General features: G+C 39.5%; 2 protein-coding genes across 3 annotated transcripts; one reads left to right on the forward strand and one right to left on the reverse strand.

Moving 5' to 3' along the window:
* The first annotated feature begins 1814 nt into the window (after nt 1-1814).
* LOC116396153 (B-cell receptor-associated protein 29) lies at nt 1815-4467 on the forward strand. 2 transcript variants are annotated; one of them, XM_031870593.1, is made up of 8 exons: nt 1815-1833; nt 2227-2333; nt 2594-2694; nt 2780-2927; nt 3083-3218; nt 3503-3599; nt 3795-3895; nt 4022-4467. In XM_031870593.1, exons 2-8 carry the CDS (start codon nt 2242-2244, stop codon nt 4055-4057), a joined length of 711 nt encoding a protein of 236 aa, XP_031726453.1. In that variant the 5' UTR covers nt 1815-1833; nt 2227-2241; the 3' UTR covers nt 4058-4467. The 2 variants fall into 2 exon arrangements, with proteins under 2 accessions (XP_031726453.1, XP_031726444.1); XM_031870584.1 differs by having other exon boundaries at nt 1818-1928.
* Nucleotides 4180-17682, reverse strand: LOC116396144 (solute carrier organic anion transporter family member 1C1-like). Its single transcript, XM_031870572.1, has 15 exons — nt 17540-17682; nt 14965-15133; nt 12076-12217; nt 10902-11034; nt 10566-10687; nt 10057-10203; nt 9192-9290; nt 8501-8749; nt 7954-8118; nt 7127-7322; nt 6711-6876; nt 6295-6479; nt 5956-6020; nt 5608-5725; nt 4180-5343 (listed from the first exon to the last, which is right to left on the reverse strand). Exons 2-15 carry the CDS (start codon nt 15058-15060, stop codon nt 5118-5120), a joined length of 2109 nt encoding a protein of 702 aa, XP_031726432.1. The 5' UTR covers nt 15061-15133; nt 17540-17682; the 3' UTR covers nt 4180-5117.
* Nucleotides 17683-18110: the final 428 nt, after the last annotated feature.

Genomic DNA, 18110 nt, shown 5'->3' on the forward strand with positions numbered 1-18110 from the left:
GGACAACATAGTAGCTGAGATAGGTCAGAATAGTATCAAATTTCATAAGGTATGGGATGCCATGCCATTATAGTCGCAAAAGAACCTGAGCCTGAAGGCAAAGCTCTCAATTTACAAGTTGATTTATGTTCCAACCTTCAGTCACAAGTTTGTGTAGTGACTGGGATGATAAGATCCAAGGATACAAGCAGCTGAAATGAGAAATCCTTGGCAGGGTAGTGTGCTACTCCTCTGGGACAAGGTGAGGGATTGTGATATACATGAGAAAAGTTGGTCGCCTCTCTGTGGAGGCATTCTGGGCACAAGCAGCACAGTGTAGACCTCATGTTACACACAACATACTCAATAGGGCCTATATTTCCTCAGTTGGCAGAATGCCCTTGGTTCACAAAGCAGGCAGGAGTTTGTGCATACTTCCCTGCATCAAAACAACCGTATATGTAATATTTAAGAGATCATTTATGAAGTCCATATGCATTGTCGCATTGACTACTGTACCTGTCAAATGTGTACAGACAGGCAATAACTAAAATGAATGGAGCTCACAGGTTACAACACGCCAGCGAGCACACTATCACCATAGCCTGACCATCTGCTTATTGCAGGCATTTTGCTGTAATGACTCTTCAGTCTCCTGAGCTGCGACCTCAGAGATGGTGAGGAGAGGGGAGCAATCAAAGCGCATTCAGTTTCTGCTACAGTCATTTGGCCACTCTCAAAAAGCCATCACAGGGTGCAGCTGTAAACATTTTGCTCCTCAGCACTCCTGAGACATGCAGTCAAAGAGGATAGCAGCCATCAGTCTCTTTCACAGAGGAAGCCCGTGTGAATACACTCTGCAAGCTGAATACAGCGCAGAGGGGGAAAACACACAGATCAGTCATTGGAGCTGAATTCGGTGAAAGAAACAAAACAAAAACTCATTTTTGAAAAGGAAGAAGAGTGTACTGAAGGCTGCACTCCAGAATTCCCTCAGTCTCTGTTATTGATGCGCAACACCCATGCAATTCATCTGTTCATGTGCAAGATGAGCAAGCCAATAGAGGTTTGTGTTCCTTTTCAAAAGGCGCACAAAGTCACAAAAAGAGCAATCCTTTCAAGTCTTTTTGTAATGAATACGCTTTTGTAATGAGTTTATATCTGCTATTTCAGTGACAACTATTTATAGTCAGCTGGTGTGTATGTACACAGTGAGCCTTTTATCCACACTGTCAGCTGTTTGTATATCTCTTTGACACACAGGGAATATTTGGATTGAATTCACTTCAATAACTGCAAAAAACACAGGACTTGCTGCTTCCAGCCGCTGTGCTAAAGCTATATTATGTCATTGGATAACCATCGCCCTCTTGTGGACATTTGTTTCGCTTCTTCTGGGCAGAAAAAGCCCAGTCCGAATAACAGCATAACCGAAGAGATATAGAAAAATGTGTGCTTGTTTATTTTAGTGGTTTTAGGGATAAGTAATGAACACCAAGGCTTAATTATTATTTTAAAAAAGAGACTGAGTGTCCCTCCCTCACATGACTATTTTTGTACCATGACATGAAACATGAGAAGACATCAACAAACACACTCAGACAAAAGACAAAGTGGAGTAGAAGAAGAAATCATGTAAGACAAGTCTTGCACTCATTCCTAACTGAAATCAAACCCTTTGGTTAGATTGATCAGTTAAGTTGTGATCTTTAACAAATCCAAAGTGGCAGACCAATGATATCGACAGTGGAGAATTCTGCATCCCCTTATATGCTCACCAGCAGCTGTTGTAAATGTGTGTGAGCGCATGCGTGTCTGGACTTTCCCATTCTTCTGATCGCACAACTTTGTCTGGTAAGGCAGCAACTCTGTTCATTGCTTGGAATAGATTGACCTCCTCCAGAATAAGCCACTCATACTAATGCTGAGGAGTACGAATATATTTAGAGGTAAATGCCTTTAAATAGCAAATAGCTGCAGATTGCCTGTTTCATGTAGCAGTCTTACAGAAACATTTGTGTGCTAACTTTACAATATGAGTAGCATATAGTACAATATACTGTATATAGTTTAGTATGTATTCTTCCAATGCCATTTGTTTATGGGGGAATGATTGCTGTTGTAATTTAACGTTAGTTGCTACTATCTTGCTACTACTTATTTTGCTGTGTTGTGCTTTGAAATATGCAATCCAGATATGTAATAAATTGTATACATGGAGCTAATGAAACCTGTATATCTCCTCAGGAAATCCCAGTCACAATGACTCTCCAGTGGACTGCTGTGGCTTTCTTCCTCTATGTAGAGATAGCAGTCAACCTAATCTTGTGTATACCCGTCATATCGGCACGGAGGTACTGCAATTTAACTCACAAACCCAAAACATGATCAAAAGTTCATTCAGCAACTCGTCCTCAGCTTCCTGTGCAGAGGCCCATTTTCTGAACCAATAATTTAAAAACAAAAGGTCCTATGCAAGAGTCTGATTGTAAATAAGAAAAATGAAAGAGCCACTTCACACAAATCACCAGCAGAGTGCATGCATGTCCTTCCAGGGTAGATCTAATGTGTATTATGTTTCACCCACAATGGCCTTTTTACCTATACTTTGTAGATGGCGTTCAGTTTTCAGCTGGAGAATATGGAACTGGTTATCTCCATATTGGAACAAATGCTTTTTTACCATGATCATGATTCTCATTGTTCTCTTCCTCGGTAAGCAACCTGCTATGGCTGACATTGAATAACACTGAGTACACTGACAGCTCATTCATGCTTCTGTCCCCCTGCCCACCCTCAGATGCTCTCCGTGAGGTGCAGAAGTACTCAGGTCCTGAGCCCATGCACGATGCCACGGTAAACCCAAATTTGTACGACAATGTCCATATGAAGCTGTTCAGAGCCCAGAGGAACCTCTACATATCTGGCTTCTCTCTCTTCCTCTGGCTGTTAGTGTTATTTCCTTCCACATTTATTCAGCTTAAGTGTTTGGGACCTTCGTCAAAGACAAACATTACCATTCCACACAACTGTCCACTTCACTTTCTGAGGCCCCCCGTCTTCTTTTCTTCCGGTTCTCATCTCTTCCTGTCCTCCATCACAGTGTCATGCGTCGGATTGTCACCTTGCTAAACCAGGTTGCTGTCACGGGGGAGAACAGTGCAGGTCTTCAGGCACAGATGGACAGTGCTGTCAAAGCAGCCAAGCTGCACCAGGACGACAACTTGATGCTCACAAAAGTAAGAGTTAATCAGAGTCTGACGGCAGAACTAAAGCTCTTTTTGTCTAGTAGTCCTAAAGCCTGTTCTTTTCCTCAACTTCCCCAATGTGTAATATCTACTGCAATTCATATTGTACATTTAGTATAACATTACTTTGCATTTTTGTGACTCATGTACACCTTTTTAAAGTGTGTAAGCATTGTTACATACTGTATTTTCACAGAGGACTGTTTCTGTGATTTGTATTCTATATGTGCTCTGTTGTCTGCTGTTGGTAATCAAGGAGAATATTTTGTGCTCAGGCTCTCCTGGATGAGGAAAAATCCATGTCAGTAAAAAAACAGCAACTGAAGCTGGAAGCTGAGAAGCTGGCAGATCAAGTGAAGGTTGCTGAGGAGGGTGAGTGATCATCACTTGCTTCATACAGGTTGATCTGCAGTTCAACTTTTTAAAAATAAAGAAATGTTCTTATAATAAAATGTTCATGAAAAGCTATAATTATGAGAAAAGAATATAAAACACTAGAAGCTAATTCTAAGGGGCATTGATGATATGAAGAGCAATTGATAGATGAAGCACTGTTTGTGTGTGCAGCTGTGCGCAAGTCTCATGCTGAAGTGGAGGCCATGAGGAGGCAGGCCAAAGGTTTGGCACAAGAGTATGACAGACTATTGACTGAACATCATCAACTCCAGGTATAGTATACACGTACACACTCACACACGCATGCAAATACAAAATCACAAGCTACATATTGTATATATTAACCCACCTAATACTGGAGTGTATTAAGAGTTTTTAATCTTGTACTTGATCCACAGAATCTCCAGAGTCCTGCAGACAAAAAGGATCAGTAACCACAGGAACACAGTGACAATTGTTTTCATATTCCTCCTCTTTACTCATGACACTAAAACTGTGTGCCATATGCAGTGGGCCACCAGAGGTTTGTATTATCTTTTACAAATTTTATATTAAACTGAGGCACATATTTTAATTGATGAGATTAAACAAACAGTAGGCCATGTTCATTTATTTCAGTGAGATAAGCACACTTGTCCCTTGACTTGATGTGCTGATTATCAGCGTCTTTGTTTTAACAGATAATAATGAAATAGTGTTTACTAAGCATCCTGGAATGATAGATCTACCTTAAAACCTTAATATGCATAATTTGACAAAAAATTTAGAGTTGGCCTGGCATTTCCTGCCACCGACATTTGTGACAGTTTGGTTGGTATATGAACATGACAAATAAACATTTTAAACCCCAGAAAGTGTGTCTCTTATTGTCATGGTGATGTAAAAAATGAAGTCCCTGAAAAGGCTGATACCACAGCAACACAAACAATGGTTTAATCTAAGTGAAGGGATGCTTTTTGTTACATCTGTACAGGAAGTTCCCCAGTTTGCCAACGGGAAAGTCTTTTAGCTGCTGCTGTGCTGCTTAAGCGTTGATCTGCTTGTTGACCTTATTTGTTCACAGAAGACACTAACTTTGCATTTTTGCGTCAGCCAACGTAGTTCTCCTACACGTTTGGCACACAGGGGAAGTTTCAGTTGGCTGAAATCTGCAACGTCACCTCTAAATGCCGCCAGATTCTATACACTGCACCTTTAATATATATATGTTGAATCCCAAAATGCATTTCATCTAATTTATTCATAAAAACGAAGACCAACCTAGAAAATACAGCAGAATTACATTCTTGTTTTCTACAAAAGTCTTCCAATCATGAAAAACACATATTCCAGAAATAGTATATTTTGTTTTAAGAATGACTCGTCATCTCCACAAATCCCGTTCAAATATATACTCTGAATGCTATTAAAAGTGTCCACAGTTTGTGTTTCTCTATGCATCTGACTGAGATGCTCCATAGAGCGGAGTCAGAAGAGAAGAGCTTGTGCTGAGGCTCACAAGTGAGTCTCTCTGTCGGGATTGCAGTCCGAGGCCAGTATAAACGGCTCACAGTGTATGGAACTCTTCTCTTCTTTCCTTAGTGACTCCAACTCTGCACTCCCATTGGTCGGAGCATTTTTCTCCTCCTCCTTTATATGTATTTTGAGTAGAGAAAAGCCTGAAATACAGAGAAGGAAGGAGATTGTCCTTAAGCCCAGAGTCAGGCCCAGGTACACCATCCTGCAAAAAAAAAAAAAAAAAAAAGCATTGTACATATGCGTTGTACATTTGTACCACTAGTGGTAAGGGTCTAACAATAGCAACATTGTTTCTCTATTTTTAATCCATCGAATCATTTTGTTTATAAGCATTGCAGCCATGCAGGGCATGTAACTTGGTTATAGATGTTTTGTTATGTTTGAAAGTAAACTTTAGTTGTAGAAGGCATCCTAGTGGATATTTACACACAGCATTTTATAACAAAAGCCCTACAGATCAAATTACCTGTAAGCTGAGGTGTTGTATATTCTGCATGCTCCTCTTCCTCCACACATCTTGATTCCCCATTTGAGGCACGTTGTGTCGATAATGGCTCCAAAGTATATTGGGGCAGGTATTCCAGCTGTTCAAAATTCAAAATAACTTGTTACTTTAAACAAAGAGCACATTAAGGGTGTTATTGGTGTACTTATTGCAAAGATTATAGTGATGCTTTTCAAAAAGAAAATAGGTTTCTAAAATACTTGGTGATAAAAACGGTTCACGTAGGATCCTGAACATTTTTATTAATATTTAATGATGATTTTCAAGTAAGAATTTCCACACACGCACACACACACACACGGTTCTCACCGAGGGTGCGAGTGGCCAACGTGTAGATTCCAAGAGCAAGGGATTTTAGCTCAGGCTTAATGCACCTATAGAGACAAGACTGAGGGGTTTAAGGAGACTCAACTCTTAAACCTTGCAACGCTTTGAGAAAAACAATGATTTACACTTGAAGGCACAAAAGTAAAAATATTATAAAGCAAACTTCTGAAAATATCTCCACTGATAATACTAAATGATTAAATTGTTCTGATACGGCAGGAAGTGTCATCTTTTCAAGAATGCCAACATGATGTATCGCTCCAACAACAGGCTGCATGTGTAATGAGTCTAGTGACTCCACAAGGGGGGTTGTCGACGGACCTGACAAGCAGCATGAAGCCGGGTGTTCCCCCAAGAGAGATGATGAAGGAGCTGAGCACAGACAGAGCCAGGAAGTAAGGAAAGATTTTGTCACAGCTGTCTCTGCGTGGACACTGGCCCAGAGTGGCCGTTGAGTTGCCTTGTTGGGTGTCAGCCAGAAATACACAACTACAATTGTCAAACACCTAACAAAGAAGAATGATAGATGAGCTGCAGCACAGCAGGAAACACTTTTTGTCTTGAGGGAAAATAGTCATGCCAATACAACTGAAATGTCATGTGCTACTCTGTTGGCATCCGTAGGCATGATAGGAAAGAATCTCAGCAATTAAGCCCAAATATTAAGCTGCATTTGTTAGTCAACAGTTAAACTGAGAAATATGGATGTGGCATGAAATGAGTGGTGGGTGTCTGACCGTATTTCTGCCGGCCCCAGTGGAGGAGGTGCATCCAGCCAAGCAGGGGGACATGTAGGTGATCCCGTTCTCCCCACACACCGGATCCCACTCCCTTCTTGAGCACAAGCAACCCGAGTTACAGTCAGAGGAGAGAGACTGTTCCTGATAAGACAAGCCTTCCACTCTGCATGTGACAACATGAAGAATATGCATATATTATTGACAGCTCTCTTAAAAAATGTATCAAATATGGAAGCCACAACCACATCAATGTGCATGGGATATGAAAATAGAGACACAGAAAGTGTCTCAGCTGTACTGATTTATTGTAGAATTTCCCTAAATCCAAACCTAGCTCCTTCTTTTGAATGTTTTTTAACCTTTGTTTACCTTACCCTACACACATGAGGGAAATGCATCGAGACATCACATACCCGGTATATGAGACTGTGATGCCTGCCACCTTGGAGTTCTCACAGCCCATGACTAAGAAAATGAGCGACAGGAAGTAGCCCAGCAACGAGGTCCCAAAGGTGAATTTAGCTGCTCCCATGATACCCAGCTTGTACTTCTTCATGACGACCCCTCCAGAGAACATACCAAGGGCCACAGCCGGGATGTTGATCATGCCTTGCCAAGCCGGAGAATATAAACAGATTTGTCAAGAAACAACAGGAATAAGCAACACCAGGCAGCAACATCGCTCCCCAAAAGGGATCAAAGAAAGAGCACTCATTCATATGAAAGTAAGCTCATTCATATTCCATGTAAAGTGTACTGCAGTCATGTTGTAAACGATGAAATGACTTTTGTTGGCAGAGAGGATAGAAATGCATTTCTCATCATGCAACACCCTCCTCACTCATTCTGTTATGTGGAGGAAAACGCTGTTATTACATCATCTCCAATTCCATAACATTGACCTTATAACTGGTCTCATTACTCTGTGTGCTTTTTAAAAAAAACAAATGCCAAACTGTCCAATGATTTCAGTAAACCTGACTGGCACATGGAAGCTGCAGCGTTTCCTGAAGAGGGATGTGGGAGTTGGAGCATAAAAAAAAAAATCATCAAAAGCTGGCTCATGAAACTCTTATGATGACCATGTAGATCATATGACTTTGCATCCTTTAATACTTTTCTTTCTATGAAGCAACACAGGCTTTGGACAAACATGTAAATCATCTACAAGGATAAAATAACCCAACAAAAGTCATCCAAACAAGGTAAACACTATGAATTATCAAAACACTCTGCTTACCCATGAGAAAATTGGCTTTTGACACTGACTGGCCGTAGTGTTGCTCGATGTATTTTGGTTTGTAGGTGACCATCCCGATGAGAGAGTTGAACTGAATGATGGTCACGCATAAAAAAGTGATGTAAACCGGATTTCCAAGGAGACTCTTCAATGTGGGTAGAAATTCTGTGTGGGGAGGTTTATGAAAACCACTTGAAATGTCATGTGAGAATTTGTTTTATGTTTTTCTTAATTCACAGATTACTGCCTTTATAACAAGTATATGGTCTTCAAAAGTACACCCTCAAACATGCTTAAAAGGACGAAGCTTTTGATTAATTGGAGTGTTCTGAGGACAATTTAAATTCATAAGAAGAAACACATTTCTTTAAGAAGTTTGGTTGTGGTAGAAATGTAAGTACTATGGGTTAATAAAGGAAATGAAGAAAGTAGTTGCAAAATAAGTTTTAACATCACTAAAAATTCCCCGCACTGCATTCAGATTACGATGCCATTACTTAACATTCAAATCTTCCAACATTACAACTTGCTGCGACTATAATCATACCTTTGGCCATCTGATGTAAATTAGCCGGCTCCTCAGGTCTGAACTTGTGCTCCATGGTTGGGGAATCTTTGATAAACCTGGTTTGCTCTGGAGTGCAGCTGGTATCGTGTTTATCCACAGGCATGGGCAGTGATTTAGGCAGGAACCAGAAAGGAACAGCAGACATGAGGGTGATGGTACCAGCGATCAGGTAGCCCAGCCACCATGCCCCCACCCAGCGGGCATCACCAGGGGTGATGGTCACCGTCTCTGGGACGAGAAAAGAACCATCTCAGGACAGGATGCGGATTCAATTTGTTTCATTTGCTTACCATTTACTATAAGTATGTTTACACAAAATGTAAATTGCTTTTAGTTATATTGCTTTTTACGGCAAGGCAAGTCCGTTTCAACGAGCTTCATATACGCTATAAACTTTAGACTGCGGTAGACATTCAAATGCCACAGTTCAGAACCAAAGAGACGTCTCCTGACTTCAAAGTGTTTCCCAGTCAGATTACACTGTATCACAGGACTTACCCTGCCCTAATTCATTTCCTCTTGCCAGGTGCATTGTGTCTTACACAGCTTTAACACCATTGTGTACAACAGCCAATTTCTAAATCCAACTCCCCACAGGGGAGTGCGAGTGCATTTCTGCAGTGTGAACAAATTATGAACAACTTATCAGAGAGATGACAGCTTTACTCACCCATGTCCACATAACCAATGTCAACGTAGATCTTGGCACACAGCGATCCCAGCAGGTACCCAAAGACAGGACCGATGATTGATATAGTTTGGACACATCCTAGAATATCCAACAAAGACGTGTATTTTCATTTAACTGCATTCAACACCTCCTAGCATACAAACAAAACATGAAATGTTTGGACTCAATTCTGCAATTTTTTGACTTTTAAGATTTATTTTTATTTGGTACTTTAAGACATTCCATTGAATAATGCAGTCAATTTAAGTCTATTTGTATGCCTCCCCGCTGGCAACAGCCGCAGTCGGAGGCATTATGTTTTCAGGTTGTCCGTCTGGACGTATACCATTCTCGTGAACGTGATACCTCAAGAACGATGGAGGGAATTTCTTCAACAGTCACTTGGACTCAAGGATGAACAGATTAGATTTTGGACCTTAAAGGTCACTGTAACCTCACAAAACCTCACATGTTTTTGGCTATAACTCAATAATTCAGATGCTAATTATGACAATTTCACATAAATGTCTGGAAAATGATGAAGTGATGACACTTTGGACAGACATGAATGTAAAGAGCAACATAACTTGTTGGCGGTGCCGTACAACCATGAGGCGGTAATTCTAGTGCTTTAAGCAGTATTAAACATGTTTTCACCTACTCCCAATGAATCCTTAGTACATCCTATATGCCTACTAATACATACTGAAAAACGCAATTCTTTCTTAGCTGCTTATAAAACCCTTTTATTCAATTATACAAATTCAAAGAAAATCCATTCCTGAATGAATTACATTGATTATGAAGTAATCTTGGTACGGTGCAACGCTATAGTAAGTATGAGTAAATGAGTAAAATGCATTACCAATATAGAGGGCAGCATTCTCTGACTGTGCGTAGTCATCAATATAGGAGATGCCCAAAGGCTGCACTGGAGTCTCTCCAATCCCACGCAGGACATTTCCCAGAAAAACATAGACCCACATTGAAACACTGGACTCTCGCTCACAGCCTACAGTTCAAAATGAAATAGGAAAAATTTGAATTAAAAATTCAAACCTTCAAAAATGTACAAAATATGAACAAAAAATACAATGAACTTAATACATGCTTTGCCTGCCTCTTCAATATTACTACATTCTTGTTATTCTTATTAACCATGGTAAGAAAGCTAGTTTTGGTCTTACACATCACATCGAGACAACTCCAGCAATGTCAAAATAGACTAGTTTACTGTGGTGGTCTAAATCCTGTCTTGGGATCTGTCTGGTATTGTATTGGAAACAATACACAAATAGTATTGGTAATTTGGCAAATTGTGAATAAAGAAATAAGCAATGTGTTTTTGACCAAGCGCACTAATCCCACTCTTACCTCTAGAGGGCAGTATAGCAGGTCTGTCACCAGCCCTGGTGGACTCAGGTGAGCTTGCTGGACATGGAGAGAGGTTATTGGTTGAATTCACAGACCATCTAACTGATGTTTCGATCTTATAGCTGCGTACAAAATACCAATTTGACTGTTAAACAAGGGAAGGGAGAAAGCATCCGGTATCAGATACTCACAATGTTAAGCACAAATACATATATAATTGTCAAAGTGCAAGGGATACTGTCACTACATTTTGTTTACGATGCTTGAAGACAAAAATCATCATGCGCAGAGTTTGTCAGCTGCAGTGATTGCATACAGACATGACACTTTGCCTACCGGTCAATGATGAAATGAGGCATGGCGATCAAAAAGGTCCCAAAAGACATCAAGATACATCCAATTGCGATGATCTTAGGTCGGTGGAGTTTGGCACCAAAATAGCTCACAAAGGCAATGACCAACAAATTCCCTGCAAGGTTAAGATGATCAGAAAAGCAATAAAATATGAGACCTACTGTTGAGGGAATTTTAATTAGTGTAGTATTCTTCAAAGGCTGTATTCCATACATATTGTATATACGTATACGAGAAAAGGTCTGCGAAATACAAAGTATCTAAGAACATCTAACTCATTTAAAAAAAATAAGTCTGAATAAATCCTATTCTAAATCCTAAAGATTATAGACGGCTGCAATCTCTTGTAAACCCTGATACTTACTGTATCTTACTGTCTTGTTTTGATTATGCTGACAGCTGTAAGATCGCTACCCTCAACACATATAAATACAGAGGAAAGGTCTTTTTATTCAGACAACCATACCACAAGCACGCTCGCTTGAACTGAGGATATAATAGCAGACAGTCTGCAGCTTTTTCAAGAAACGTATTTATCCTGCAGCGTGGGCTCTGTGATATTTCTTTATGTGTCTGCATGTTACATACTGTATATCGATCACTGCAATCTGTCTTTTCACAAAATGTCTGTATATAATGTACCTGTATAGTATCAACAGCCCTACAAGAGGTCTGTGTAGATTTTGATCAAAGTCAGCGTGAAAATTAAGATTTATCTGAGGCATACACAGACATTTTTATATGTTTTGTCCGTAGTCTGTTGTGCAACTACTAAAACCATCACAAAATCCCTCTATTCAAAGCCTACAAAAGCATTATTCACTCATTAGGAGTTGATTAGGTATGCGACCACTGTGACTATTCAAAGCTCAAAGGGGATGCATATGGTGCCAAGCTTGCTGGCATGCTGGGGACATATTCTTGTCTTACAGTAGCTTCCAGATAGATAGAGAGAAAAATAGAATAAACATGAAGAATATTTAACAATACACTATTAATATACCGAACTATAACAATATAAACAAAGGATAACAGACTATAAACATTAGACATAAAGGATCTAAATGCATCAAAATGTATCTCAATCGAAGAGCTTCAAAACTATTTAGCCAGCTAACAGAGAGACACATGGACAAAAAGGAATTGAGAAACTCACCTATTTCAAAGCTGCCATCTATGATGCCGATCAGATAACTGGGGATGTCGAATCGCCTTTCTAGTTGTGTAATTGTGCTCTTCATGTAGCTGCCAGTTAAAGCCTTGGCAAAGTAGGCAAAGGACAATGCTGCAAGAAACATCTAGAGAGATACAGAAAGAGAAGACGTTGTGTCAAACTATGTGGTCCGCACTTTTCCTCTACATTTTAATTTCAAAAGAACAAATCAACCTGTATTGTTATTATTTTTATATTTAGTTCAGGCAGTTCAAACACTGTAGTTCAAATACCTCAGAGCCACAGTGGAAAGGAAACACAAAAAGTAGGAGAGTTAAACTCTGGAAAGAAAAATGAATATTGGGATTTTGTGACAAAAAAGCAGTAGCTTGTGACTTTGTGCATGTTTTTCTCCGAGTGAGTGAGTGTGTATGTTTGTACTGTATGATGTGAATTTGTAAGGCAGATATACATTTGTAAAAGGAGAAGCTGTCTGTTAGAGCTTTGGCCAGAGAGTGTATTGAGCTAAGCCACCTGTGGACACTGACAGTCAGTAGCAAAAAAAAAACTATTTTTTTCAGTCAAATTAATTTATTCCATTGCCATTTAATAAACAACTATGACTTCACAAACCACTGGTTCTGACAATAATGGTGTTATAATTAATAATCTACTTTAAAGACACATACCAAAAACAAAATCAAAATGTATTCTAAAATGTTCAATACAATTCACAGATGAGTGAGTGAGGGACTCTATAAACCGCTGCAGTAAGAGACACACAGGTTTGGTTTGGTTTGGTCAAATAACTGAAAACAGATGTTGAACGCACAAATTAATTAGCAGATGGTGAAGAATCAAGCATGCCACATACCACATGTAATGTTGGCTAAGTAGATGCTAAATAACATAAGTAATGACCTTCAGCCAGGCTTAATAGTATGTTAAGAGTGGCTCAAAAACCAGCATACTTATGGAAATCTCCATCACCAGAAATCTGTCAGCATCGCTCCTACAGCGGACGGCAATGCACTCAAAACTTCATCATGTGAACTGTAACCCCATTTGTCTTTGGCCCAAAGCTCGTCCAAGCTGAGCTGAGCAAGAATCTTAAAAACGGGAAGCGTGGAATGACATTTCCTCAGCATTCATTTAACACTTCTTGTTTATAGATTATGTAAATGACAAGGTGTTAGTGTTGCTATGGCTACCACCTGGGTGGTCTGCAGCTGATTAGTAAACTGGCTGGCCTAGCTCTAATGTCAAGTGCATAATTGCCGTTCATACCACAGAACATAAGTGGTTATAATGCTTGTGCGGGAATTCTGAGGCACGAAGGGTCTCATTTGACTGCATTAATAATGTTGATATAGAAACCTTACACAACCATCATGGTGTCTGCATTTTCTTCAGACGTCATCATTTAAAGAAGCCTTCACTGCTTTTTGCAACAATGGATGGTGAGGTGTGTGAGGAACATCATGTCAGATCTTAAAACGTACCTTTACCATTGTCTCATCTTTTGTGCTTTATTTCAGCTGTCATAATGTGGTTTTACAAAAAGATGTGTGTAAATGAAATCTATATATATTTAACACAATTTAATAGAACTACAACCAATTAGAGCAAGAATACATGTGACCTAGCACTGAGCTAACTGAAGGAGTGTTGCACTCTTTCTACAGTTGTGATTGGCCCGTCAAATCTCAATTTGCTGGAAATTTGTCTAAAGCGGAAGGGGACCAGATGAATTTGCCAGACTCAAAAACATGAGGCTGCAGATTCGTCTGGTTTTCAGGCAACGCGTGTGTGCTACAAAGAGACAAAACCACTTTCTCTAGAATGCATGTTGTATTCAAAGCACCTCACTTAGAGGTTCATTGTAAGATTACACGGAGGGAGAACACACATGGATAAAAAGGCATGTTTCTTGTAGTTGCCCTGGTATTTCACTAAGCAGCTTTTTAATTTTTCTCCAATGTGCGAACTAATCCAATAAAGAGGTCCAATCTGACCTCTTTCACTTAAGCACACACTTTGTCTATGGAATTTCTCACTTAATACTTAAAACTTAAAACTTAATACCCAGTCCAAAGGTTAGCGAGAGCTGCATGGTCATCCACTTGGCCTCCTAACACGAAGCACGCTCAACTCAAATGCTCAGTAAGTGTTCAAACACTTACTGATTTAGATCAACACACTCACAATTAAGCGGCCTTAAGCAGCTAGACAGTTTAAACAACTTGCTTGAAAAAAATCCCACTGTAGCAGAAATGGCGACATGGATAGCTTTTAGATATTCAAACACAGGAGGGTACATTCATCAACATGTGCGCTCTGTGCTGCTCACATACATGTGATCCCAGTAATTGCAGAGATATTTGTGTGCCCCCCTTGAGGCCAGTCAAATGACAAAGAATGGCCATTTCAGGCTGAAATACTTCATATGATACATGTTCTTATGAATGTTCTCTGGTGTATAACGCTGAACCCATTTTACCTGTGTAACTGTACTTCAGTACTATTTCTCTCTCTGCCACTTAAAAACTGGATAAAAAACAAAAACACATTCTACAAGATATGAAATATTAATTGTGGAAATACTGTAATGGTATTTCGGAGTTTGATATAGATACAATTTTTCTGTATTATTGGAGGTGTGTATTGTCTTTACACAAAACATGAAAACAAAGGAGCTCCAGCACACATTTGACACCACACCACTAGGAAAGCCATTTACAATATGACACAGTTTTGACTAAATTTACCAGTACACAACAAACCTTAATTCACGACGTCCATTTAGTGAAGATTTTGTTATATATTCAAGAACTGTAACAAATACGGTTTGGCAAAAGGTCAAACCACGGGTTTGTCAGGAGAGTACAGTACCTTCAGATTGGGATGGCAGGAGTTCTTCCCTGCAGAGGAGGTAGGGTTGTTGGTTAGAGTCCAGCTGCCTGTAGATGTGTCGTCCATTTTCTTCATGGCTGCCTCCTACTGTACTTTGCCTGAGCTGTGGTTTCTCTTTAGATGATTGACTGCGTCTCCTCACTCACAACTGTTGGAAGGAATTTAGATTAAGAAATCTGTCACACCCATTTTGCTCAACAACAATTAGTAGTATAGTATATAGTAATGGTATTCGTTTAGAACAGCACTATTATTCACAGACATTATAAGTTCTATGTATTGGGGATAGCATTTTCTTTGGACTAAAATAAGGTGAAACTAGAATTTGCGCATTGCGGTTGTATGCCTCCGCCAACCAGTCATGATTCACTTTACATCCATGTCTGTCCAAATGTCATCACTTCATCGTTTCATCCAATTTGACATTTGTGTGAAAATGTCATAATTATCATCCAAATTCTTGAGTTATGACCAAACACATTGACCTTTGACCACAAAATTCTAATCAGTTCCTCACTGAGTCTGGGTTACCGCTTTTGCCAAATCTGAAGACATTCCCTCCAGACTTTCCTGAAAAATCGGGTTCATGAGAATGGACCGGACAGACCCAAAAACATAATGCCTCCGGACACGGTTGTCACCAGCTTGGAGACATAGAAACATAAAGCAAGTTCCACAGGTCTAAAATTCTACTCTGACCAATAATGTGACAGCCAACAGGTTTCCGGACAAATGTCAACACATTGCAAAACATAGTGATATTTAAAGTATAAATCGGAAATACAAATTGTAACCACCTACTATAGAGAGCAAACTAGGAATGCAATGAGTGTCAGCATGAGAGAACTGATATTTGCATTCATTTTGTTTAGTCTGCTTGTGAGTGAAGACATGATGAGAGAGAGAGAGGAATATAGAGTCAGAGAAAGTAGAGCAGTTGTAACACCGTTTAAAAGCCAGAATGTTTATTCAGTGACAAGAAAACTCCCAATGGACTCCTCCTCCATACACCAAACCACAGCGTAGCTTTGACCTCTGCAATAAAGAAATGTAGCTGTAGATGATGACATAAAGGCTTTCATGCTCATCTAATAGACATTCAGCAGAACTGTATATATATATATATATATATATATATATACACACAAGACCGTAAACAATTATGGCCTGCAGCCCACATGTGGAGACTCCGGGCCAAGTATTTCAAACACAACAGTCAAAACATTTCATCAGTTTGTTCTGAAGCTTGTATCTGACTGAGCTGTTTGCTCCAAGAGAGACTGTTAATGACCCACATTCTGTATACACAATTATTAAACTGCCTTCTCTCCAGGGCCACTATGAGAAAATATCACCTATTCAAGTCCACACAGGAGGGAGGTTTTTGTGAATAATCCTGGTGTTCAAGCTGAATAAAATGTGCACTTTTAACACTAAATATTAGAAATGTTTTTTTGGTGTCCGATATGAATTTAAGAATACCCTTATTAATATTGCTGCATTAACTAAAGGGTAGTGACTTCCTTGACTACCTGTCAAGATTCTTGACAGTAGGGTAATCCATAAGTGTGCCGCTGTTGAGAATCAGCTGCATGAAAGCAAATCAATATCTTTTAGGGGGCCAAACTCTTTGAAAGCGACTGATAACGACTGCAGATCATCGTCAAACACACTCTGATGTTTAATACACCAGGAAACAGGGTGTAAACTTGTGCTGGGTTCAAAGATAATCACATGATCTCTTTTGAATTATGGGCAATGGTAATACCACATGCACTCAGGTTAATTGGTCAATACATATTGAGTAATGTGATAAGCATCTGTACATCTGTGCACTGCTGGTTAAGTGTTTGTTGATGCTTCACTAGCCAGGATTCCATCCAGATAAATATTATATAGCCTTTTTAATAGATTTAATATTAAAAAAACACAAAACTTCGACCGAAGGGAATTCTCATGTGCCATTAAAACATTACAGAAGAAAGGGATGCAATGTGGTGTCATGATGTCAGTCAAACATGAAAATGATAAAATATTATGTAAATATGTAATTGATGTTTTACAGTCTGCTCATGGCTCCAGACAGATCTGATACATACACTGATATATATAGGGATTAAAAGCAAAAGACATAAACATAAAGTAATATGACCTAATATGGTTTACCATCATGTTTCGTCTCTTCAGTGACGTTTAAGTCACATGCTTCGTATAGGCTGCGTCATGATTAATTCTCTCAATCTGCTTTCATTGCACTTTTTTATATTGTTGTTCTATCGATACACCATTTCAACATCAGCCAAGCGTAAAAAGTTTCCTGCAGTGTTTGTTTCACACATTTTTTACGTTTTCACGCTCAAATTTAAAATGTGCACATAAAAACAGGTGGACGAAAACGCACCTAAACTGGGGCAGTTTCGGTCGATCACCTGCCTTTACAAGTCATCTCAAATCACATCGCTGCAACTTTACTTAATTGTAGTCCTGAAAAGAAACTGTCAAGAAAACAATAGGCGCATGCTTTTTCTGTGACAGAGGAAATCATGCTACTTACCCAACTCGAAGCTTCAACCTTCTCCCTTAAAGACGTCTCTCTAACTTATTATTCTAAAATACAAATTGAGGCAGAAGGATCCTGTTGTTTCGCAAGGCTTCACCGACAGTGATCCTCTTCTAATGAAGTCACCGACTCACACTGCAGCCGACACGCTCCTCGGCGGCGGAGAAGACTGTGTTTCACAGGAGGCGACAGGGTGTATGTATACAGGGAGCAACGTGTTCACAGGGAGGCACACGTGATGTGCTGAAGAGAGCTGCGAAAACTAATATCCAGACATAAGCCAGACTTAAGCTTTAAGCGGTGAAGTGTTAATGCAAACATATGCAATGTGTCGGTATACCCTCAACACAAAGCCATGATTCAGTTCCCGTATTAAATTACACATCTATTAGACCTGCAGCATGCTGTGGCATACTAGAGGGACTGTATCATTTAGCTCAGACAACATGCATGGATTTATTATTCACCCTCTGCTTACTACAGTATGAAGTGTTTACAGCTTTCAAGGGTGTCTCACTTATAAAAAAAAAAACAAGATATGCTGGCAAAACTATGTCATTTAGAT

The sequence above is a fragment of the Anarrhichthys ocellatus genome, unplaced genomic scaffold (genome assembly GCF_004355925.1).
Source record: "Anarrhichthys ocellatus isolate YVR2014 unplaced genomic scaffold, GSC_Weel_1.0 scaffold2, whole genome shotgun sequence".
Lineage (NCBI taxonomy): Eukaryota > Metazoa > Chordata > Actinopteri > Perciformes > Anarhichadidae > Anarrhichthys > Anarrhichthys ocellatus.